The sequence below is a fragment of the Cylas formicarius genome, unplaced genomic scaffold (genome assembly GCF_029955315.1).
Source record: "Cylas formicarius isolate icCylForm1 unplaced genomic scaffold, icCylForm1.1 PGA_scaffold_2__14_contigs__length_35257938, whole genome shotgun sequence".
Lineage (NCBI taxonomy): Eukaryota > Metazoa > Arthropoda > Insecta > Coleoptera > Brentidae > Cylas > Cylas formicarius.
Window position 1 is genome coordinate 20,555,041 of NW_026844319.1, and position 26,154 is coordinate 20,581,194.

A 26,154-nucleotide genomic window follows, 5' to 3' on the forward strand; every position below is an offset into this window, starting at 1 on the left:
GTACAAGATTAGTTTGGAGGGTCAACTTCGTATTCATCCCGATTTCGCGCTTACGCTTCCTTCAAAGGAAAATTGATGGTGATACTCGATTCGATCAGCTCGCCGTACTTCCAGTAGCCCATCATTCCCATTCCGACGTAAATGACCGTGACCGCTCCCATGCCGATGTTGAGCACCCCGCAAGCTCCGCGGAATTTTTTCGGCGTCGCCATGTTGTTTTCCAGAGCGATCACCTACGACGTAATCAAAGCGTATGCCCCAGATTGAAGAAGTATATTACCGGTATTTCATTTAATGTTATAATAGGGATATCGTCAGTTTCGCATTAAATCTATCAACGATTAAAATTGATCGACTTGCGACGGAGTCAAAACAGGAATGATCTGGTCACATTTGAAAGAATGCCGCCGATATGGATTTAGTAAGACAAATTGTATTTAGAGTGAGACCGGTTAATTTGATTTTATCATTTAGGATAATGTATATACAAATAATAAAAATTAACAAAAAAATTGCTATTGATTTTGTTGCTATATGAATGTAAAAAGAAAATCTAAAATTTTTCCCTTTTTCAAGAAATTAAAAGAAATAGGTTACGATGGTTAGTTGGATAAATATTGAAATTTTTTTGGAGTAATCCTCGTGACAAAATACATACTGATATTTTTGATATTTTTGTTATGGTTTTTTTTCGAAGATTTTTAAAGGGGATAGATTATTGCAAATTATATTTTTAACAAATATTTAAAGAAAGTATTGTTTCAGAAAAAATTATATCGGTAAACATAGTAATCGGACAACGAAAACATCCCATTTTTTCTACTCTCTTATACCCAAGTATACTCCGATCTAGCATGCAGAAAGTGTCATTTTACCGCGTCCATTTCATCCGGTAGCAATCAGATGTTGAATATGTTCGTGTTGTTTGGCAACAATGTACCCAAAAATTAATACCTAGTATTAGAAAAAGTATAGTATGCAACATGTTTGGTAAACTTTTTAAGTCACTTGTGATTCAAATGCCGTTTACCATACTTGCTGCAAAATATACACGAAAAATACAAGAATCCTCCTTACTAGAGGTCAATTTCAGCGCATCAGCTTTGTACATGCCTATAACGACAAACTAACCTCAGTATTATATAATGGGGACCTGCCGACAATTTGCTTTTGGCGATTGTTGTTTTGTGTGCTGGTCAATTTCGTGTTTAGTTACTAAATATTATACGGCGAATACCCACCACTCCCACCGCTTGCAACGAGAACAGCGTTGTCCCGAAATATAACGGGTAATCGGTTATAGAACCGACAGCAGGTCTATCGCTGAAACTCTCCAGATCCTGGAAAATGTAGTAGCATACCACTGCGAAGGTGATCAACGTGATGACGTTGGCCAGAATGGAGAAGGGCGCCAGCAGCTTTAAATTCCTTATGCATATAATCAACACGAAGGGTATAAATATCACCAGCATGTAATAGATCAAGCTGACTGAGTTGGGGGCGGTGTACAGATCGCCGACTTTTTTTATGTTGACGCCCACGAAGACGACGTAGACGCAGCAGATGCCCATTTGGTAGAATATAAGGAAGAAATTGGTGAGGGCCCTAAAAAATAGGTGTGTTGGGGTGTTCTGTGCATTTTACAAAAGACATTTACGATCAACAAAATCTCACAATGTGTACCAATTAGTGGAAAATGGTCTTTGCACTCACGTCAATCATAAGAATCTTATTGAAAGGACCGCTACATCTGATGAAATATCGAAGGGATTAGAACTGGTTATTCCTTTTTTTGATAATTGATCTACCATGAATCAACGTAGTTTGATACACGAGACAAATGAACATTTTCATCTTTCGTCACAGACAGAATGCGGTAAAACGGTGAAAATCCTAAAAGTCTTTCTAAAACACACAAAACGGCTCATCGCTCATTTGAGACAGGCATCTGCGCATTTGTACGCAGATGATATTCAGTTTTACTTTTAATATGCAAAGTACTATTTATTGTTCGTACGTTTCCGAAGAAGGAATCAATACCAGAATCCTTTACACATCGATCTCAACAGAGTTCGCGAATATTAAATTGTTTCCAGAAATCTTTAATTCTTGATTGATATTGATCTGAGGTTATGCGATAGTCTAGTATTATCTCTGTTTAATTTTCGATCAGAAAGTATGATCGCGAATGAGGAAAATAGGGAACTTGAACATTTTTTTTATTTCTTTAATACATTTGTTTATGTATAGAAATAACGTATACCAAATATCAAAACTAAACCGCGCGGGAATGATTGTGACGTCATACCGCTGCTTTTCGATAGATACGGCGACATGTTATAGTGTTATTTTGAGGTAATAGCGGTGAATTATATTATTTACGTTTATTTTTGGTTCGTGTAAAGTATGTTTGTATTTAATCTACGACAGTTTGTATTTGTGCTTAGTGTGCTTTACATGATAATAATGGGAGCGCCACGAAAAACAATATAACAAATCGGCCATAGCGTTTGAGTACAAACCGCAAAACGCCAGATATACTTTTTATTTTTTATAAAAGCCGTCGTTTTTTGTTAACATTATGCTCAGGTGTCACTTTAGCCTTAAACGTGCAAACATTTTTAACTCTTCAAACTAGCAACCATTGCAGTCTCCATAGGAATGACTTCCTGATCTATATAAAATAAAGAACACCTTAAGCTATCAATGCTAATATACTTTTAGTTTATTTAGTTTAGTTTAAAAAAAATCGTTTTTTTTGTTGTTTAATAATTTACATTATATTTGATATACCATTTGAATTTTAAAAACTACAAAATTTTATAATATAAATATTATTTTAGTTTAAACCTAGTGGTTAAATTTTCTATTAACATACGTTTTAGCATTAACACCGCGAACCTGAGCAAAAGAAGCACTTTCGGTGTTTTGTATGTAAGATGTCACCATAAACATATCCACTAAAAGTAAATCATTAGATTGAACTTTTAAAAAATCGGCTTCAGTTATTTTCACAGCTTTCTTTTTGATACTAAACACAAGATAACAAAAGCAAACGACAGGATCATGACTAAAATTAAAATTAAAACCACCAAGACGAACGCGTTGTCGTCCGTTATTTTTTTTTGTGAACTGTCGTTCTTTTAATAGTATAAACTTACTTTTATATTTTTCGTATTAAAATTTTGTTCCACTTCCCTATTGGATGGTTCAACATGGTGACACTATTTATAAAAATGAATATCCATTTGAAAAAAAAAATTAGATATGATGCTCATAATTTTGAAATGACGCCCGCGAAATCATTATTAATAACAAACTTCTCAGATCTACTGTAATTTAGTTACTTACGGCGCGTATGGGGCGAATCCTCTGAGCCACTGGGGCCCGATCTCGCACGCCACCTTCATCGACTCCGGGTAAGTGAGAAGAGCGACCTTGAGCCTTTTGCACATGACGTATTGAGCGCGTACCTGAAATCGGCGAGTTTCAACTGGCCACCAAAATGATTAAGGTTTTGCTCACGAGGACGTGAAGGCAGTAGGTGCACAAGGCGCCGATCAGAAACGTGGAAATGATCCCGTTGATCATTCCGGATAGTTTGAAAGCCTCCGGCATGGCGAGAATACCCGTGCCCAAACATCCTTTGAGCAAGTGGATCAGGGTTTCCGCATTGCTAGAAATGAGTTGTTAACAAATAAACACCTGTTCAGTAGGCGTCTATTTTTGATCGAACATTCGAAAAGTTCGCAGCAAGCATTTTACGTAAGCGGCTTTATTTTTGAATCGGCGATCGATTATGCAGTTTGAGATAGGTCGAGGTCAATTTCGGGGAGGATACGGTGCCAACAAATTATAGTCCAAGAAGCATTGGGTCTTTGTTACTTATGGTCAGCATGGTGTTTGGTATGATTTGGTGTAATGTTAAAAAGTAGTTAAAAAAGATTTACAGAAAAATTTTAATGATGTTAAAAGCGGTGTCTTGTATCCAGAGCGTTGCACGATAAAATGCTGATAAAGCTTTTCTGAGTTCTTTTTTCTTATGTTTATTTAAAGAAAAAGCAGGAGCCGATAGCTAACCATCAATAAATGATGGATTTTACCAATGCGTATGCTCGTAAATTCAGGATATATGGATTTCGTGAATAAGCCGCGGGCTTTTGCTAATTTGATTATTTGTATATGAATTTGTCAAATAAAAACGGTTTAGAAGAATAATTAATATTCCCATATTAATTAATTATAGATTAACTACCCGGTCTTGCCTTATAATTATCTAACCAATGCTAACATTGCCTTCAAGCTTCCAGTTAAAAGAGGATTGAACAATAATCGATCATATTTTGGCATTTATATAAAAATTACAACAGGCAAATCGGAAAATTTTCTACAATTTAGTATATTTTGTAATTTATGAAATGTTATGAAACTGATTAAAACTATTATTCTTATCGCCTCATTATTTTAGTCAAATAAAATGTGTTCCCACTCTACAAACACCCTATATCTCAGCCAATCAAAATAAAAACCGACAAGTTTGTTTGCTCTGAACGAAAAGTCCCTGCACGGTTCCAGAATCTGTTGAATGAGTTGAAATTTAATACGATTCTTCCGCGAATATAGAAGTTTCATTAAAGAGTAGTAATTTTCTATAACGCTAATGCGCATGCGGTAGTATTTCGAATACATTGGGACGCCGCTACTAGTAAACAGCTAATATTTTCCAAAAATATCTAATCATCTAGTTGGCCAAAAATTGAAATATCTAAACAAAAAAAACTCCTAAGTATGGTTGAATGGAGCTGTACTCACGTAGTTGGGTTTTCGATTTCCCGATGTAGATGCGGATCGTAATCATCTCCGGTCTGATTTTTGTCGCCGTTGGGCCTGAAATTTGCAAAACGTTCAAAAGCCGAATAATGTTATTGCGATACGCAAGCGCGTAACCCACCACCGCTACGTTTTTGCGAAACGTTTCTTTGTGTCAAAACTGTACCTTTCGGGCGGTGCAGCAGCTACCATTGCGTCAAAAAAACCGTTCAAACTACAGCAAATCTTTCAAGTGCGAATGGTATAATCGTACGTGTCTTTTTGACCCGGATTGCGCGGAACATCCGCTAACTAGTAACTAGTTTCATTTCTTTAGCAACCTGTTCCAGTGTTGACCAAAGCAATTTTAACCGTGAAAATAGATAATTGCCAACAATATCGCGGAACTTATATACGTCTAGAAGCAGCTACAAGGGACCAAAAATTAAATTGACAGTGACAGTGCGACAATACAATACAATAATAACCTCACGTTTTGGTACTTCTGAAAGTTCACGTTGTGTGAGCAAACGTGTGTGTGTGTGTGTGTGTGTGTGTGTGTCGCAAAAGATTCTCCGCCCCCTTACCTCGAAAGATATTCGATTTCCGAAAAAAGGTTTAATACAGAAGACAGGAGAGTAAATTATTGTTGATATGGATCTCTCATAAAAATTAAATGTCATTTTCCGAAAGATATATTGTGCGAGGCATTATTACTATCTCATTTCAATTATGCAAACTTTATCTATGGTCCATGCTTTCGCCAGTTAAAACAATATAGCATTAAAAAGGTGCACAATAGTTGTGGCTATATATTTAATTTAAGAATCACAATGGGCGAACATGTTATAGCCAAGGACATATGGAAGTGTTCACACCTTGCACATTGTTTAGAATAAAGCTTTTTTCTTACTTTAGAAAGTCTTAAAAATAAATTTCAGCTGTACTGCGGTATGTCTACATTATAGGGCAAAGCAATAAATTAAATACCTAAGCACAGAAGGGCTGCATATAAAAAAAATCTCACTTATAACAGCATTCAACGATATAATTCTCGTGCTATGAATTACTAAATCACAATGTCGAAAAATTCAACGGTCTTTTTAAAAATCATTTATTTGAGATGCAGATGGTTATGACTTATTGTGCTAGTAGTTTTAAGGAGGAACTATTAGATATTTTCTTTTATTAGTTAGATAAGTTACATAACTTTTTGAAGCACATAATTTAAGTTTATTTGCGCATATACAGGGTGGTTCAGTTTTTTTTGCACAGCATTAGCAGTTGATAAAACTATTAAAATTAGCACATAGTTAGCAAGATAAAGGGCGTTAAAAGTGCGCATAAAAATTTCCGTTTTTGCGCATTATATCTTAATGGTTCAACATAAAGGTACAAACTTAGATATTTTGGTTTTTTGAGGGAGGAGAATTTAAATTCGTTGTTAGTTTTTATATTGCTCATGGAAGGAGCTGCCGACTCGGACACCTCCACATTAATGAATAGAAATTTTTTACCCCTCGAAATGCGGTTTCCGTTCTTAAAATTTCTGCTGCCGGAAACTCTTCTTAATAAAAATTAAGTGGTTTTGCGAGAAGATCGAACTTGAACAAGTGTTGTTGAGTGTTCGAAGTGTTTTCGGAGCGCGAGCATTGAAGATGCCAAGTGAGATTTTGGCGAAACGTCTGCAGGATTCCAGTCGGAGTTCAACAAGCGAACGGTTGATATCTCGGAATATAGTATCATCACATTTTTCCATCCGTGAATCAATACGTGAATATATATATATATATATATATATATATATATATATATATATATATATATATATATATATATATATATATATATGTATATATATGTACATATATATATATTTTCAAGTATTGATTCACGGATGGAAAAATGTGATGAAGTGTTTTCGGAGCGCGAGCATTGAAGATGCGAAGTGAGATTTTGGCGAAACGTCTGCAGGATTTCTTGTACACATTGCTGTTTGCAATGGTTTTTTTTTTTTTGCAAAAAAACATAATTTTGTCATACTGCGATTGTTATTTTATACGGTGATTCGTTTAATTGCTAAAAAAATAGTGTCAGTCGAAGAAAAACTATACGTGTAAGTCATATACTAAAAAAGTAATTTTAAAAATAAAAACACTTATTGCTTTCTTTCGAGATGAGGGGAGATTTTGTGCGACACCCTGTACAAAGCATATTAATTATATGGCTATGGTTCCGTCTAGCTGTTTCGATTATTACAAGTGCTTTATGAAAAATCTCCTGTTAGGGTTTTTTGAAGGCTCTAAATATAAAAATATCTGGTTTCCAAAAAACCTTTTCTCATAATTTTACTTTTTAGATTTATGCCGCAGTTGCATTCAATTCATTGTTATACCGGATGTCAAATTTGAAATTTCCGTCAGAAGGTACAACGTTGTATATTTTTTTTATAGTATTATATATTATTGCCTTTTCAACGATATATCGCTACTTGAATATTTCCATTGAAAATCATAATCAAGTTACTTGATTATCTGGTTAACATCCAAGAAAACAAAAGGATATCATTTGTTTTCTGCGGCATATGCAAACATCGCATTTTACTGATTTTCCCATTTTGGATTTCAATTTTGAATGCAAATGTCAAGTTGTTGAAATACATATTTTTCGACATAACCAAGTGACGCCTGGGTCGATAATCTCGCACTCTAGTCATCTCTTAATATGAAACAGTTATGCGGAACGTTCACGACTAAGACAAATTTCCACCACCACACGCTATGCATTAATTAAAAAACTAAATAACTTTTACCGCTTGTCCAACAGCTCCGAAACTTCAGTTGCGTTTCTGAAAAACGAGTCTAGCGTGAGCGTGAGTGTGAAACAGACAACATTTTGGGTTGCAGTCGGATATAAATTTATATTTTATGCTTGATCTATTTTTTTTTCAAAATCGTCTTAAATCTTAACTTAAATTCAAACAGATGAAAAATATTAGACTAATCTTACTTGTTCGCCCCCACGGGTTCCAAATTCAAAATTTCCTGAGTCATTGCAGCTATCTGGTGGAGCCAATCGACATTAAAAACATAACCAGGACGGAAGCAATTCTTGAGGCGGCATGCAGATCCTCTCAGAAGCTATCTGCAATATATACATTCAATTTGTTATCATTTAAATGTCCCGTTCGTTTGACCTATAATGTGTCCAAAACGTTCGCATTTGGTAAAACGACTCTCGAATTTGGAACGCGGAAAATACTGGCCAGGAGACCCTCGATTTTGGCAGCGTTCCAGCAAAAATATCAGAGTACTTCATATTATTAAATATTAATTAATCAGTCTAATGGATTCGGGAAGAGATCGGAGATTTTGATAAATTATATTGTTGAATGTTCGGGTGCTGCCCACACCCCCTCTCCTATATTTATTCATTTGCTAATTTTTATAATTTACTAATAATAGACTAAATATAATATTGCCCAAATAATATGGTTCGAACGTAAATTGTCGTTCGTGGGGGATGTAGCTCAGTGGTAGAGCGTTCGCTTTGCATGTGAAAGGCCCCGGGTTCGATCCCCGGTATCTCCAATTTTTTTAATTTATTTTATTCAACACAGCGAAGAATAATTTAAAATGTTATACAGTTGGTAAACATTAGTATTAATTACCAAATATCAATTAATGTTAATTGAATAATGAGTAGTTATGTAACGTGTTCTACAAGGGGCGTATAACTGGGTTGTTAGGTGCTTCCTGTCTTCCAATGCACATTTTTTGCCGTTCGTCGATAGTCGCAGCAAAATTGCAAACTATAATATCGATTGCTTATTTAAAATACGTCAGCTATTACCACTAACCATCGACCCTTCGCTTTTCCTCTGGTGCCTAAACGAGCACAATTGGACAAACACTTCTATTTCATAATTCGCCAGCAACGACTATGATACCAATTTAAAACCCGCACTTCACGTCCTAACCTCACTCTATAACATCCGCACCGAGAGGCGCTATTCGCGCTGCCTTTCCAGCCGAACTGAAATTGAAATGAGCGAGAGTCCCTAAAACGTTGCCAGGCAGTGTCGATACGAACACGCCGAGATTTTGCCGTTTGGCAATACAAGGGTCGATCGGAAACATTCATATTATATTATATATTATATACAACACTAATAAGGGACACACATAAAAATAAGGATAATTTTACGTATTTGTTTTATTCACAGTCTAATGAATTTATACAAAAGAATTTAAAAAATGGTATTTTAACATACAAGTGTATATTTACAAAACGCATATAATGCATGCAAAACCACTCCATGCATATTTTCAAATTTGCACTAAAATGAAACGTTACTTTGCAAAAATTTATGTGGTTCATGTGGCTATGATATTTTCGTAGAAAACAGCGATATCCACACTTAACTCGTTTTTGTCTGAAGATTTAATACGATCTGGACATATTTTAAGAAAATACTGTGGTAAAATGTCGCATCCAAACTTAATGACGCTAAAAACGAGGTTTTAAATCTCGCAATGCGCATGTTATGTTCAGTAAGGCAGACAATATGTTTTTGTAAAGTTCTATTATTATTAAATAAGTTCTATTATTTAGTTTTAATTCCGTAGTTTTTATTGTTTCAATTGTATCGATTGTGATGAGAATCAGATGTTCTTTTTAATAGCAGTTTGTGTGATATAGCAAAAAACCATCAACAAGTAACGCGTTTTCAATTGTTAGAAAATATTATAACACGCACAAACACGTATATAAAATAAAACGGACTTTTAACACTCTTACATTTTAAAATTTTCTATGAAAAATGTTGAATGTAGAGTATCAGGCAAGATGTAATCTTGCACATACTTTTGTGGCATATTGGTGAATAATGATCTAGTACGTAATTGTACATTTTTTTTATCAATTTTCATTTTAATCGTGAGTTTGTTTTCTTCAGTTTCTTGAGTGCATAATTAAAAATTACGATTCAATTAAGTTTTGTACTTCAAGTCTATATTTCTTTATCTTTTGCCATAGACACGACGTACATGCATTTTTCATAAATTCTGTTAAAAATGCAGGGGATCAATTTTTTTGAGAAAAATATGTTTGAGTATTTTGGTAAATTTTTGGATTTTCACAGATTTTTTTAAGCACTTTTTGACACTTTATAAATGTAGTTTTTAGTGTTCAGTCGCTTTAATTAGTTTAGTGTGTATAACAAGGTGGATTTCAGCAGTGTACTCTAAATTAAATTTTTATGAGAAATTACGCATAACATTAAAAAGAAACGGAGAGGGCTTATAATGATATAATAATATATGAGTATATTATGAAACCATATGAAACAAACAACCTCGTTTTCAACCTAGTTCCGAAACTTTAATTTGCAGACACTTTTTTGACATCTGATGTGTGACAGATCTCTACACACCTTTGATGTTGGTTTGTTATGGTAATCCAAAAACGAATAAACGAATAAAATCCTGTCAAACTAGCACGTGTTCAAAAACAACCACGATATCGTACTTTGTACCGTGCAGCAGTAAAATATTTGGCATTAATTGCATATTTGTTCCAAAATTGTGGTAAATACCAGTAATCTGGCCTGGACTTTGATCCCGAGTAGCCTTTTGCCAAATAACAACATCTCGTCGTTTAGAAACCGATTTATTTTCGTTTCTATTTGATTAAATAAGCGGCCATAACTATTCCCGGCAAGGCAATTGTTTATATACCGTTATGTGTGTCAATTTGTCTCCTTAATTTCCTGTATTGCACCATTTACGCGCGCCGTTTACGTCGGACAATAGGCTCAGTTATTTAAAGCGAATGTACCGGGCGACTCACACAAATTTTTATTTATTTTCTAGGTATATTATTATATATTTTATTCATATTATTATTTATATTATTTTAAATGATACACGAAGATGTAAATAGATCAAGCATGCAAAGCACAACGGTGCTGATACCTGTGGAAGACATATCTGATTGCTGGGAACTACAATGTGATAGTCTGCGAAAAATAACATTCATTTTAGTTATAGCCTGAAAAATGTAGTTCTTGTAAATCGTTCAGTAAATCTGTGCTTTTTTTATACAACCCACTTGTCAGATCAAAATTAGATGGATATAAATACATACAATCATAGTTTATTGGTTAGGTAGATATAAATGGACATAATTATAGATGAATAACTGATTTTTCAAAGAAACTTCCACAGGCTACTGCAATACTTTTTACAAAACTTCTGGATTCCTACAGCGTCGGTTTTTGCTGAGTCGAACTTGCTGAAGTTTCGCCAATCATCCATTCTGCAGAGTTTGACTGAAACTGGCTCATATTTTATTCTGTACCAGCTTATATATTGTTTGAGGGGGCGTAGCTAAAGGAGTGGCATAAACACCGTCTCGGATGACGATTCCCATACTGGTGGAGTCGCGGTTAAGATTGTTATAGACTCTCCGATTTTTCGTTGGTAGAAGAACTGATTGCATGCAATAATTTTAGTTTTATCGAATAAAATTTTATATCCGGTTTCATGAGTGTGTTCGGCAACAGCTGATGAGTTTATTTGTTTTAGTCGTAAGGCTCTTTCGTGTTCGTTGAGTGTAGTTGATACTTTTCGTCCCGACTCTCCAATGTATTCCTTGCCGAATATGCATGGAATGCTGTCAACTTCTGGCATCTCAAATGGAATTTTGTCTTTGACGGACCGAAGATGTTGAGAAATTTTTGGACAAGTGGTAAATCTGGTTTTAACGTTATACTTCTTTAGAACTGTTGATATGTGGTCAGTGATGTTTTGAATGTAAGGAAGGACCACACTGGCAAGTGTAGGATTGCTTTCGGTCTCATTGTTATTGGAAGGTTGTGGTGAAGTGTATTTTTTGATGGAACGCTTAATATCTTTAATGTGGAAATTATTAGAGAGAAGAGCAAAGGTAAGGTGTTTTAATTCTGGGTTCAGTGACTCGGGCTGAGATAGTTTTATGGCTCTGTAAACAAGAGAATTGATAACCGATAATTTTTGGGCCGGATGGTGATGTGACCATGCATTAAGATATCGGTCTGTGTGCGTAGGTTTCCTGTAAACACAATGACCGAATGTTAGGTCTGATATTCTATTTATAAGAATATCTAATAATGGAAGTTATTAGTTTTCAACTCAATGGTAAAACGTATGTTAGGGTGTATAGAGTTTAAATGTCTAAGAAAATCTAGTAGGCTTTCTTAACCATGAGGCCAAATAACAAAAGTATCATCGACGTAGCGTTTCCATAATTTTGGTTTTATATGAAAGGTGCTCTCGACATCTTTAATCTAAAATCTAAAATCTGATCTAAAAAATATTAGCAAAGAAATAGAAAATTCAGACGATGGTTAACGCCCGCAAATATGTCAAATTCATGTCGAAATTCAGGTTTTTCGTCATTAATTTAGGAGGCTTGTGCTTTTTATCACTGTAACATCAGTAGTAGCAAATTTGTCGTCAAAGGCTTTTGTTGCAACAAACATGCAACAAAATCTTGAAAATTCCACCAATACAAGGCAAGATCGTCTATACAGCGACTCCAATAACCAATAGACGAAGTGCTAGGCCTGCCTGTAGACAGCACTGACCCAGTACGGCGCCAGTTAAGTTTTTGGCCTATGCAGGACCTCGCATCACGTTTGGCTTCTTCCATTGTATACGGACCAAAACATACTTCTTCGTCGGAAGACAAATCCCACATTTTCAATATAATTTTGAATTTTCCAGCAGTTTCAAAAATTATCGGTCGATATTTCCTCTTCTTCTTTACAGCACATTAAACAAGTTTACTAGAATCATTTGCTCATGGCCCTGATTTCAAATTAGAAATTTTGTTATAATAATAATAATAATAATGCGTTAGCACCTTCATATTCATCTCAATCATCAATCTCTCTCCCGGAGTGGATAAACAGAACATAAGAGCTCGTATGTTTTAGTATGTCAAGACGATGAACTGGACAACATACTTTCAAGTACAATTAAAAAAGCACTGTATAAGAATGGAAAGAAAATTGTATTCTGCAATTTAAACTTAGTTTAGTATCTGAGACTAGTATCCTTGGCAATAAGACACAAAAATTACAGTAAATTACATACCTTCAGCATTGTTATAACCCACAAGAATTTTTTCCGTGTAGTAGGCAATTTTATTAGTTTGTGCTGCCTATACTGTGCTACTATATAAGACGCATATCAGTTCGGGCTATCGCTGCTCAGGAAGTGCAGCTTGAAAAGTAAATACCTACATAGAATATATATGACTATGAGGCATAAAATATAGTTGACAATATGCATGGTAGATAAGTAAGAAAAAAAACTAAGTGGCGTCCATAGGGAGAACATCGTCATTGTTATACTTTTTAAACTGGTGGTAATGGCAGAAAACACATCTGAAGAGTGTTAACTATCAAAAAAGGTCCCATAACCATGGGATCGATTATAATAACTGTTCGCCAAGAAGCAACAGGTATTAGTCCAATGAATGCGTTGGCAAAGATGGTGTATTGTAGGCACATGTAATTCGATGAAACATGCGGTTGATTTTGTTCGCTTTGTATCAAATGAATCGATTTTATTCGTGAACTCGAATGAGTTTGTGTTGGCCAACAACCAGATAAATAATCAACCGAAATTTGGTTCGGAGTTTAGTGCGGTACTTTTTACTCACTTTGTTGACAAAGCCGTCTGCGTCGCATCGCGTCGTGCCAAAGTTAAAGGAATGTCGCGTGTTGCACACGTCAGAAGCGCATAACAAAAAAATTACTCGCTAATAAACAAAACTTTCGTAATAGGCGCAATGGTCAACGCGACATAAAGGGATCAAAGTATTATATTTATAAAATAAACGTTTCTCATTGGTCGACACGGGTGGCGTTTCCGTTACGTCAGCAGAAAATTACGCGCCGATCGACCGAATAAATAGCAAAATTGTTTTGGCGCCTGAAGCCACACCCCCGACAACAAAAATAGACAGGACATTTACATCCGCTTGTTTACTTTGTCTGAAACAATCGTAGATTATATTTATAGCGCAGAGGCAGAGAAGGTACCGAAAATTGTTAACTAGTTTTCATCAGTGAGCGCAATTTTTACATATACTGTCACTTAGTAAACATTTGAAATGAGGACATCTTTTTTTTGTCTTTTTACGTTTGGGATGTTAGATGTTTCAGTAAATCTCTTTCCGATTTTAGTTATGGCGCTTAATTAATAAAATTATTTTGCAATCGTCCAAACTTCTTGTAATTTATTGGTTCATGGTTCAATGTTCTATAATCGGACTACATTGTCCAAGAAAAATAAACAAATTCTTCTTTTATGTCGGAATGCTTAATATTTAAGTATAGGAACATGATATGCTATTTGAAAATGATATAAGTTGTTTTTCAGAGTAATTGATATAATATAGGGCGTCCAACTGCCATAATCGCACATTTTGAACTCCCCTGTATAATACAGAGTGAACCTGTATACATAAAACTATCGCATAAGACCTTTATGAATTACAGGCAAAATTTGAGCTTAATTGGATATATTTTCAACAAAAAAAAATCTCGTAAACCGCTAGATTGATGGCGGAACGGAACGTCCAATAATATACAGGATGTTCTACTATAAATATCAAAGTTGATGCTGCTTTTTCGAAAAAGCGGGAACGTCACACTGTTAGATTGGTAGATCGTCCTCGCCTCGTCCATCATAAATTAGCATGTCATCCACCGTGAATCACATTGTATATCATTCTATAAAATTGGATATTACGATTACCTTTAGGATTTTAAAACTTGCATTTTTTTCTTTTGTTATACTGGGGTCTCTAAACTAAATTGAAAATAATTTGAATGTTCAAGGTTCAATTGAACAATGGAAACAGAAATATCTCGACAAGGTGGTACGTTGGCAGATTTTAAGACTATCGTTTTTGCTTAGAAATATTCAGTATATTCTTTATCAAAAAAGAACTAAAAAATTACAGTGAAAAGGTGCCCGTCCAAGAGACCATTTTACAGAGCCGTTTCTTCTGAGAGAGGCATTTTCAGCCAAGTGTCAATTTAACGCCAATGTTGGCAGTGGTCAAGATGTGAAGGATCTTATAGGACTCGGAGAGCGCAATGAGCGTGGAGAACGGTTGATTGATTTTGCGATGGAGGAACAGTTTATCAATCAAGTCATCAATACCTTTTTCATACTTCCCCCAAGAAGGCTGTATAGCTGGGAATCACCTCAGGATACATACTGAGACACCAGATAGATTATGTTATGGTTAGTGATGACTGAAGAGATATTAGATGATGGAAGCAAGATGTAACGCTAAAAACCGGGATATAGCAACATACGAAAGGATAGACAAAGGAATTGAAAATGCTCTTAGAAATACAACTGTTACAACAAGAGCATCAATCCACAAAAAGGTCAAAGAGGCGGCAGGCCTATATAAGCCTAAACAAATTGGATGCCTGATGGATACCCGAGGATACTTAATAAGAGAAGTAGAACAAGGAAAGGACGCTTGAATGAAATATGTGGAGGAAACACAAGTAACACAGAATATATAACTGGGCCTTTGATTACAACGGACGAGGCAGGAACTGCTATAAGAGGGAACAAACATGGTAAAACAACAGGGCCTGATAACCTTTACTCAGAATTTTTAAAGTTAATGAACGACAGCGGAATAAAATGGCTAACAAACATATTTAATAGTATTTATAATATTGGGAAAATTTCCCAGAGCTGGTTAAAATCGACATTTGTGTTACCGAAGAAACCAAATGCAAAATAGTGTGATGAGTATAGAACTAAAAGCCTACTTAAGACTTTCCAAAAAACCATCGGCAAACGAGTATATGAAAAATGCGAATAACAAATAACAAGTACTCAATTTGTGTTTCGTAATGCTCTGGGTAAACAACAGGCACTTTTTGCTATCCAGGTCTTGTTCCAGAGGTGCAGGAACGTCAATGTATATGTATGCTTTGTAGACTACCAGAAGGCGTTCTATAGAGTTAGATATGCCGAACTTATATCGCTGCTCAAAGAGATTGGCATAGATGATAAAGATCTGCGAATCATCAAAAATATTTACTATAAACAAGGTGCTAACCTAAGAGTAGACAACCAGTTGACAGAAGCAATTTCAATAGAGCGTGGAGCGAGCAATGCTGTTTAATGTTTACTCCGAACATATCTTCAAACAAGCTTTGGAGCTTTGATGACACGTATAACTGAAGTTAACCAACAGCACAGACATAAACACAAAGAAGACAAAATATATGGTCATTAGCAAACATCCATTCTTAAATACTCAGCTGATGACCAACCAACAGCCAATTGAAAGAGTCGAAAGCTACACATATCTTGGAAATAAGACAACGTATACCAAAAGATGAGCACCGTCTTTAAAAGCCATAACTTGCCGCTGAAAACCAAAACCATCTTCGTACTACAGTGCTATACTTCTTCAGTTCTATTATGCGGAGCGGAGGCTTGGAGCTCTCGACGGTTGCTATGAAAAAACTGGAAGCGTTCGAGATGTGGTGTTACAGACGCATCCCTAGAATCCCTTGTGTCGACCGAGTCACAAAAACTGAAGTCATAAAAAGTGAATTGGAATACCTAGACCATACTATGAGGAACGAACAACAATATAGCCTCCTCCAATTAATTCTACGCGGGAAAGTGTATGGCAAGAGGGGACCAGGACGAAGACGAATCTCGTGGCTTCAAAACCAAAGAAAATGGTTTAAAATGACCACGACTGGACACATAACATTCGGAACGAATAGGCACCGCAAAAAGAAGTCCATTAACTAAGCTGAAATGGAAATGGAATTAAATTGAGACATGGTAAATGAGACCGGATTTCTACTCGGTAAAAAGTTTATTTGGTGGGTAGTTGGAATTTTTACAAACGTTAACACGATACAAAATAATTTACCTAAAATCATCATATAAGTTAAAACATAACAATAAAACGATGTCAACAACGGCTAAATAATCTAACAACTATTATTAACGATAATTCTTAGGAACCTGCGCGATAAGTCAAATAAGTCATTAAAAAAAAAAACAACAAAGGCTTCCAGCTGAGATTATTGTTTATTTGCCGCCTCGTATTTTTTATCGTCTCTCAGATAATAGCAAAATAAATATATTTCGGGTCGCTCCCGTCCCTTAACTTATTGTCGACGTCTTGCTCTTTTCCCTCTCACAGCGATCAATCACAATAAACGAAGGAAGATTCTAAATCTATTATCACACTTTTGCGTCGGGTTAATTTTGAAAATCACGTGGTGGAGTTGGTGGCCGGATCGAATTTCTCAATGATTTTCTCTAGACTGGTCCCGGTACCGACCACTAGGCCGAAGAAACCGAATAAAACTATAACTATGTTCTTCGCGTGTACCAGGACCATCTTGGTGCCGTGCAGACTGTACCATCTCACGCAAGAGTCCATTATGGCGGGAAACGCGACCCCTAGTGCGGACAAACAGAGGGCTCCCACCAACGATATGAATAAGTCGATGTATGGGACCGCCACAGCCAAACAAACTGAAACAAATCCGCCTATCAGATTCAGTAATGGATGAAAAAAATGAATGAGTAAAATCCCAAATTTTGTTCAACGTATCTTTCTCGCTTTATCGTACGTATTTTGCTATACTAACAGTTTTTTTTGGTTACTGTCTACTCGATCAATTTGCCAAGCTGACTACATTTTCTGTGTCATGACATTTCACTAGAAATATATCGCGGTAGTCTAACTGTATTTTGCATTTTGAAAAAAGTAATGGCGATTGTGTCACGGGTGAGTTTTTTGTGCTTTTCCATAAACAGTAAAAGCCAAGAAGAATTCTGAAGTTATATAATAGAAGTAGCTTACCTCGGCTGTTGTTGTTGAGATAAAAGATAAAAGTCTTTACATTAAGTTTAAAGTGATGTGTTCATATATCTGTAATACATTTATTATAACTAAATGAATTTTTTTCAAAAAAATTAAAACATGTTAAATAAAATATCACGTTTTCAGTAATACCTTTTGTACATCCGTAATTTTTGGTTTGACAACACTTGAATCAATTCCGGGACGTGTCATCTTCTTCCGACGTTTTTTAATTGGTTTTCTTAGAGGTTTACTATTATTTACGCTCCTTGGTTGGCCAAATATTGAATTTTAAAGCAAAAAAAACACAAACATATAAAATTACAGGAAAAACAGTTAAACGACATTAGAAATTACTGTCGATGACATCACTTTAAACTTGTCTCAAAACCACTATACATATGTGCCTATAACATTTAATCGGCTAAAAAAAATCTGCTTTGAAGGATTGCGAGGGTTCGATTGTCTATTAAATTTAAACAAAGTTGCGTCTTTCAACATCAACGTCCATCCACCTCTACTTACACGTCAGTACGACAAGGCAGGTCCTGACGAAGTACTCCCAAAAGTTTTGGTGATTGTTTTTCTCTAGCTTTTTCACCAGGTACTGCGTCCAGACTATGTCGATGGCCACGTACATGGCCAAAGAGTGCGTGACGAAGATGGCGAAGGCCAACATAATCTTGCAGACGTCGGCAGCTCTGATAATTGAAAATTAGTGCTTTTTCTATCGACGAATTGCACATTCTTACATTTCGCCGGGTCCAACGGTGTACGAAATAGATCCTCCGACCTCTGCCCCGTAGGCGATGTACCCGAAGAAACCCGTGATGATGTAAAGGATCGTCACGGACGCCATTCCTATGTTCAAAACGCCAAAGGTGCTACCAAAAGATTCGGGCGATTTCATCTCGTTCTTTAACGGCATGATCTACAACAGTATCGGCTTATAGTTTCTCTATAAACTAAACGTGGACTTTGAATTTGAATGCTGAACATTTACCGCTCCTATTTTGGACGCAAAAGCAAAGCAAAAGCACTGATGTCGCTTCTTCATAAACGACGTTACTTCATAAACCTTGGAAAAATGTGTTTTGAAAACGTTATGTGTCCTTCCAAATCGAAAATGGCAAATGAGAAGTGTCTTATCAAATGTTAACCATTAAATTTGTAGACGGCGCTAGTAAACAAGGAGCGGTAAACTGATCTATTTAGTTCGCGGATTTGGTTATGTATTCCGGCGAATTCGCCAAAACTTACCACTCCGATCGCTTCCAAAGCGAACAGCACGGTCCCGAAATATAATGGATAATCTCTAAACTCGCCAAACGGGTCCCTGTTTTCGAACGTGATCTCCTGTTGGAAAATGTAGTAAAAAATGATCCCGAAGGACACTACGGTCACGCCGTTAGCCACGGTCGTCAGCGGCGCCAAAAATTTCAGATTCTTTATGTAGTTGATGAATATTAGAGGGAGAAGCATTATCAGCATGACTATCCTTTCGTCGACGGGAGTCGGAAGGTATTCGTTGCACACCTTCTGGATGTTTTCACCCACGAACACAGTATACACGCAGCAAGTTCCCAGCTGGTAGATCAGCAGGAAAGTGTTACATACGGCACTGCAAAAAATGAAAATTATTGCCCCTATTTATGGCTATAGACCAAATTTAGTTGGTTCTTCAATTAAATTTGAAGCTGAGTTAGCACAGCTATTAAGAATTTATCACTATAATGACGTTCATAAACCAGATTGCCGAAAATGCCAACCTGCTTAATATTCAAGATATAAACACTTACGGAGCATATGGGGCGAGTTTTTGAAAGAACGGTGGTCCTTCCGCCAAAGCGGCTTCGGCCGTCTTGTCGTACGTCATATTCGGTACTTTCTTCCGCTTGCACAGTTCGTACTCCGACCTCACGAGCATGTGCATGCTGTAGGTGCAAAGCAAACCTATGCAAGCGGTCGCTACGGAACCAAGCAGGTAGCCCGCGTGGTAGAAAGCCAACGGCATCGCCAAGATTCCGGTACCGAAACTTCCTTTAAGAAGGTGAATCAAAGTTTCCAAAAATCTGGAACCGAAATACAGTCTTTGATGCGTCAAGAATTTTTCCCATCCCATTTCATATTATAATTCAGCCTAAACAAAATGCATTTACAATTTACAAAAATAAAAATCTTTAATTCTCTCATTCGCTACCTGAATCGATACTTTAACAAAAAAAAGTTAGTTACAAAGTCAAGCTTTCCGGTTTGTTTGTCTTATTTTATTTACACCGTTGCTTGGCAACCACTCATCAATATTTTGCTTGTACTAAATAGTATATTTAGTCACGAAATTGATTCGTCAATTTACGATATACGAAAAATAGTGTTTGGATACATTGCAGAATAGTAGGATGCTTGAGAGTCAAGTCCCAAGTCACTGGCTTGTCATATTACACTTGTGACGTGACCGTTTGAATTGGCAAACGTCAAAGTACCAACGGAAATGTCCGAAGTAACTCGCGACTAGATGTAACGAAGCTGACGCCCCAAAGTGACACTTTCACAAGCTCAATAGGTGCACAATTGGATATATTAGAGAAGGGAGGAGAAAAAGCATATTCTAATTTATTATAAAATAAGTTGTAATGTCTTCACCTTCTTTGGTTATGAAATGAAAAATAAACGACTTTAGATGATTATCGTGTATTGTCTAATTGCAACAAATTGTAACATTTTATCTTTTTATCTTTAAACACAAATTATTATAACAATGGACATTTACCAAAATTGAAAGATTGCATCATATTCGCGATAAACTAATTTACAAAAAAATTTTAAGAACCGGTGAATTGCAAACTTGACGGCATTTTGTGCGTATCAACCGGTTAAAGGCTGATATAGATATAGATCAAAACTGATGAAATGACATTAAATGACGGAATGGAAATTTTTTGAAGCGCTCAGGTTTCTATTGCGATGGACGTTACATTTTTCTTACTTACGCCTTACACCCACGCAGCGAAAATGATTTATATTATTAGAAATTCCGATTTACATTCACGCGTAATGAATTCGCTACAATTTCACTAGTCGACTTTACATGTCGTGTAGTAGATGTTATGCTATTAAATTATATAGGACTTGCCTTACATTCTTTCATTTGTTTCCGTTCGCCAAAGACAATTTAGGGGGACGATTCAAAATAAAGAGTAGTTTATTATATAAACGTTGGGTAAAAAAATTACTATAGAGATAACGCTCTGCAAATATAACTGAAAAATACAGTATGGTTAAACAAATATACTTCTATTAATTTCAAATTGTATGTAAAAGATAATATAAAAAGCCGCACCTTGTAATCAGATATTATTTTCATGGCTGTCGTGGTCGAGTAATGTCATTGAATTAGAATGAAATAAAATGAAATTTCTGTGCCTACTTTTACGCTAGTTCTGACATGTGTGGAGCGTCAATCGCTTTTGTTTATTATTTATTGTTTAAATCATAAGTCAGATCATCCTGCTGGCTTCTTCAGAGCTTAACTGAAGCTACGCAGGTAGCTAGTAACCTAGTACAAGGATCTAATAATATGGAGGTAAAAGTCTAAAGGTTGATTGACGTTGGTTAAGTGAATTGTTGATTAAGAATCTACAAAATTCAAAGGCGTGAAATCTCTCATTGAAAATTTGTCGTAGACGTTGTTGATAATTTTGTACTATTCCAACATAACGTTGGTAGAGTGTCTAGGTAAATAAGGTTTCGGCAGTTTTTTTCAAATGTCAAAGCACCTGCAGTCAACAATCTATATAGAAATTAGATCCTTGGCAGCGGTCCAAATAATCGACTCCTAAACATATTAAGAGCAAAACTTACGTGGTGGGATGTTCAAGGTCAGCGTGGTTGTGTTCGTAGGGATCATATTCGGAAGCTTCTTTCCGCTTCAGCTCGTTCAATTCGATTGCGTAAGTGTGGGCGTTGTCCTTGGGCGTCAGCAACTCCCTTGAATTTATAGCAGCGGAAAAACTGGAAATGTAAACAGAAATCACTGAAAAGCACTTTCGTGAGAGATATTTTTTGGATTCAGTTCAAGTCAAACCATAACGAAAAGTTATTGGCAATTTTACTGTTATCACTACGGTTACTTCTGTTTCTACTATAACAGGTTCTTGTACCATTTCGTTGGAAAAAGCAGTTTAACGAAACTTAGTTTGAACTTCAATCTAAGTTTGTTTATATACTAAATTTATATTAATTTTTCGGCTTGTCGGTTTATACAGACCAAATATTGAATAAAAAGTTGTTCGTTGTGCTAAAATGACCTTTTTCTCAATTTCTCGTTTTGGAAGTTACTCACAGATAAACTCTAGTATATATTTAATTTGCCATTGCAACATCCACAACTTCACATATGAGTCAAACATTTTGATTATTCAACTAATGTGAAGTTTAAGGCTGCAGAAAACTTCGGCAAGATGATGGTAAAAGTAAAAAACCCAAAAATACTAATATAATATTAAACTTATTGTGCAAAGTGCAAGATCCTGTAAGTCATCTTGAAGCTTGGCCAAGTTTTTATACAATTTGTATGTTTGCATTTGTTCCTATTTCAAATTTGTCTCTATTTATGGCATTGACTTTGGTGAAAGTCGTAGACAAATTTGTTTTATTTTGGTCAGCTCTGAGTTAACGAAAAATAATATCAGGCCCCGTAACGGATAACTATAAATTCAGAAAAACATGTCCAGTTTGATGGATTGTAAACAACTCGGTACCAGTTTCTTTTTTAGCCGAATTTAGCAACCACGCGCGAATTCGTCTCCCACCCGGTTAGCAGCCCCTCGCAAATTTCTTATATCAACATTCTTTTTGCAAACGAACATGCCATTACAGAATCGATTAACATAAAAATGCGGATAATGGTTTTGTACGTAATTTTCTACGAAATCGGTACGTATGCGGGTACAATTTGCAGTTCATGTTGGACTGTTTGAGATAAATAGATAACTAACCTAATTTTTCGCTTTAAAAGTAATTTAAAATGGATCATTCAAATCGTAGTTTAGCGATTTTCTGTGGTGCGTCAGCAACCAAATCGATTGCCAATTTCAAATTGTATGTATATAAGTGACTGCTACACATACACACACACACACACAACGAAAACCTGACTATATATATACAATAACAAATTTCTTGTCCTTGGGGAGAAGGAAATTTCTATGGCGTTTAATTTCCACAAAAACATAATAGTGGGAACTTCTAGGGGCTTCGTATATTCCGGCCATTATACGGGCGAATATGCTTGATCCATTTCGGTGTTGGAAAAGTTATGAAAAATAGCGCTTTTTAATAGGTCTACATATAGTTTAAAAAACAAATAAAATTTCCACAATACTTTAATTTATTTAGAAGGAATGTGAGAAATAGCCAAAATACAAAAACATCGTGAATAGAAAATAGTTACAATAACAAATTGGTTTCAGCATGAGATTGCGAGACTTCTAACTCTTATTACAGCCTGAGGTAGCGATTACTCAATCCTAATTACAAGGAGATAAATTATTTCCAAGAGATTTGTCGGATTAACAACAATTAATATTTATAAGGTTGCGCGGTAGGGGTTTTTTGATAAATCATTTATGTTATAGGTCTTGAAAAAGGAAATAGCAACGACAATGGCAATTTTTGTAAAACTGCAACGCCTTTGTTACGTTCTAAATTATAGAAAAACGTTTTGCACAAAATTATACCAGCTATGCTGTTTATTCAAATCTCTATATGCAAAATAATTCTTTTCAATACAGGGTGTTTGACTATAAAGTATCACATTTTAACAGTTTATAACTTGAAAACAAGAAAAAATAATGAATTTATTAAATTTGTGTCAAGTTTAAGTTGTCATTTTTTGAAAATCATTTTTGCTTATAAGAATAATTGCTTCATTTGATATTATTAGAAATGTTTCCGGTTGATTTCTAAACGAATTTAATAATGTTTTATACAGGATATAGATAATTTATTATTGTTTACCTTTAAAACTTTTTTAACTGTAGCAGTGCATTAATTAGTGTATTAATACGTTTCTTTTGTATTTACCTGATTAAACATTGTCATTTTCGAGTTGTTAAAATGTGACACTTATTGATGAACACGCAGTATATACTGTAGAATACAAAACTGAACAACATTGGCAGAACTACATTTATTTTTAAATACTGCAAGATTAATGAATAACACATTAATGGCCACGTGCCTTAAAATATATTTTTAAATATTCTAATTGGCACAGTTTGCTTAGGAATTTTAATTCAGCTTTTACGGACCAATAGAAGAGAACCTTTTCTGATAAAAATGTACTTATTCGATTATGACTTATTAAAATGATTATGAGGCACTTGAAAAGCAACGTTTTGCGTGCAAGGCGGACTGAAAAAAAAAACGTAATTTTTTAATGTCTGAATTAACGACATAATACGAAAACGTACAAATAATTTTTGAGGCGCGAACCCATCTAAAAATAAATAAAAAATCTTTTACGATCTGGTTTCGCATCGTGGCAACTACTCAGAGTTCGAAAAGAGTTTGTAAGCCAAACGTTGCGTAAGGCGCTGTCGAAATATTAACAAAAATAACGGCGTAAATTTTTCTAAAATAAAGAATACCTCTACCTACCCAACAGCTTATCAGGTCCATTTAAAAGAATGCATTCCTGGAAAACTTTATTAATTCTGATCGACGGCAATAAACTACGGTAATTTCATATCATTGCATTATCCATTATCTACCTACTTTAAATTATTGGCTCGTTTTTTTGACTTTGCAACGTCGACTAATTCAAATTTTTGAAGCGGCAACGGTTTTTTAATCGGTCGTATAATTCCAGCACCAATAAAGGAATAAATTTTGCTCGTTCTGACGAAATTTTATGCATATCTGTTTTATAAAAGAGCGTGTATTAAAATTTGGATGGTAAAAAGAAGCGACACCTGGCAATCCATATAAAAAAAATAGCTTTTTTCATTTCGCTAATGTTTACGGGATTTTTAATAATCATAGCACAAAAACTTCATTATAATGAGCTTTTTTCGCGGTATTTCCCATCACTATATGGTGTAAAAAAAGCAACAAATATATGGTAAATTCAGCGAAAAAAAAAGCAAACAAGTACCTGTTAAAACTGTCATTTCTACTTTCGGGAGCTAACCCTCCCTTTTTCTGGTCGCCACTCATCCCGCTACCGGTCGGGGGTTCACTGCTGACGTTTAATATCAATGTTCACGTCGTGCGCGTATTATCGGAACACTCTGTGTATAGGGAACCGTATCGGCTATGTCTCTGCGCTAACCTTCCGCATACACTTTCAGAGACAGACTGCTGGTAAACCGGGCGGGCTTGTGATTTTCAGACAAGTTGGAAAAAATTTACAAACAACTTGGCGAAATGTTTTCAAATCTGGGACGACAACGCGACAGCTCGACTGGATCAGACGAATGCATATTTTATATACTCGATCCACCTTTTTGTTTATCTTCATCGGACCAAGGTGACGAGGCGACGGAGTAATTGATATCGTCGACGATCTCGGTAGAGCCATGTCGTCATTGTTATCGAGTGCATGCAGGCACTTCGTTTACGCAAATTTAAAACTTCAACTGTTCTGAATCCTGATTGCGAACAAAGGATAATAATTGAGAATGGTGTAAATTGATTAACTGATTCGGTTGGGTAGGTTTCTTGGTCGCTTCTCATTCAGGCAAAATTAATTTTGGCCAAAATTTTTAGTTCCCCTTTTTGAACACCAAAATATTAATCTGGCTATAAACAAAAACAAATACAAACAAGAAAACAAATAAAAATAAAAACAATTATTTTGTTTTTTGTTATAGTTTACCTAGTCATTTATAATGTGTATTTAATTTTTGTTCGGTAAATATTTCTTTAATGAAAAGTTCCAAAAAGTTGATACTATTAATAGCTGCATGAATTAAGTATGCTTAAAAGCTTTAATAAATATTATACGCATTTTTTATTAAATAAAAATACTAAAATATTGCCATTTGCTCTTTGACTCAAATCTATGCTTTAATAGAAACGTGAATAACTAAATTAACAGAGCTACAATGACTAGTGCTAGGTCTTACTATTTTTTTACTTTTCTTTTAGAGGAACTCTCAGACTGTTTATGGATTTTTAGATTGGACACATTCTCAGGACAGTTTCTCGAATATTTTCTAAAATTTGAACCTTCCATCAGAATGGTTTTAGATAATAATTGCGGAGTTATGGCGTCATAAGTACTTCTATACTGAAAAACTGAAAAAATTGATAAGATTAGTTAAACTCGGTTCAGAAATAGGAGGTTTAAGTATTTTTTAATTTTTTACATTTATCAACATTTTTGGCTAATATTTATTTGTAGGTATCTTCTAGTAG

General features: G+C 35.3%; 1 protein-coding gene and 1 non-coding gene across 2 annotated transcripts in view; one reads left to right on the top strand and one right to left on the bottom strand.

The window, feature by feature from the left end:
* Window positions 1-26,154, bottom strand: part of LOC132698650 (uncharacterized) — a 45,692-nt gene that overhangs the window by 974 nt on the left and 18,564 nt on the right. The window contains exons 2-16 of the mRNA XM_060664844.1: window positions 21,595-21,744; window positions 19,533-19,805; window positions 18,994-19,354; window positions 18,486-18,664; window positions 18,259-18,434; window positions 17,140-17,402; window positions 8,794-8,844; window positions 8,669-8,749; window positions 7,819-7,949; window positions 7,622-7,657; window positions 4,813-4,887; window positions 3,526-3,676; window positions 3,352-3,473; window positions 1,242-1,605; window positions 55-233 (exon numbers count right to left, since the gene is read on the bottom strand). Coding sequence (XP_060520827.1) covers window positions 55-233; window positions 1,242-1,605; window positions 3,352-3,473; window positions 3,526-3,676; window positions 4,813-4,887; window positions 7,622-7,657; window positions 7,819-7,949; window positions 8,669-8,749; window positions 8,794-8,844; window positions 17,140-17,402; window positions 18,259-18,434; window positions 18,486-18,664; window positions 18,994-19,354; window positions 19,533-19,805; window positions 21,595-21,744 — 2,592 coding nt within the window. The remainder of the gene's footprint in view (window positions 1-54; window positions 234-1,241; window positions 1,606-3,351; window positions 3,474-3,525; window positions 3,677-4,812; window positions 4,888-7,621; window positions 7,658-7,818; window positions 7,950-8,668; window positions 8,750-8,793; window positions 8,845-17,139; window positions 17,403-18,258; window positions 18,435-18,485; window positions 18,665-18,993; window positions 19,355-19,532; window positions 19,806-21,594; window positions 21,745-26,154) is intronic.
* Window positions 8,328-8,399, top strand: Trnaa-ugc (transfer RNA alanine (anticodon UGC)). The gene has a single exon. It is a non-coding gene; the product is annotated as a tRNA-Ala (tRNA).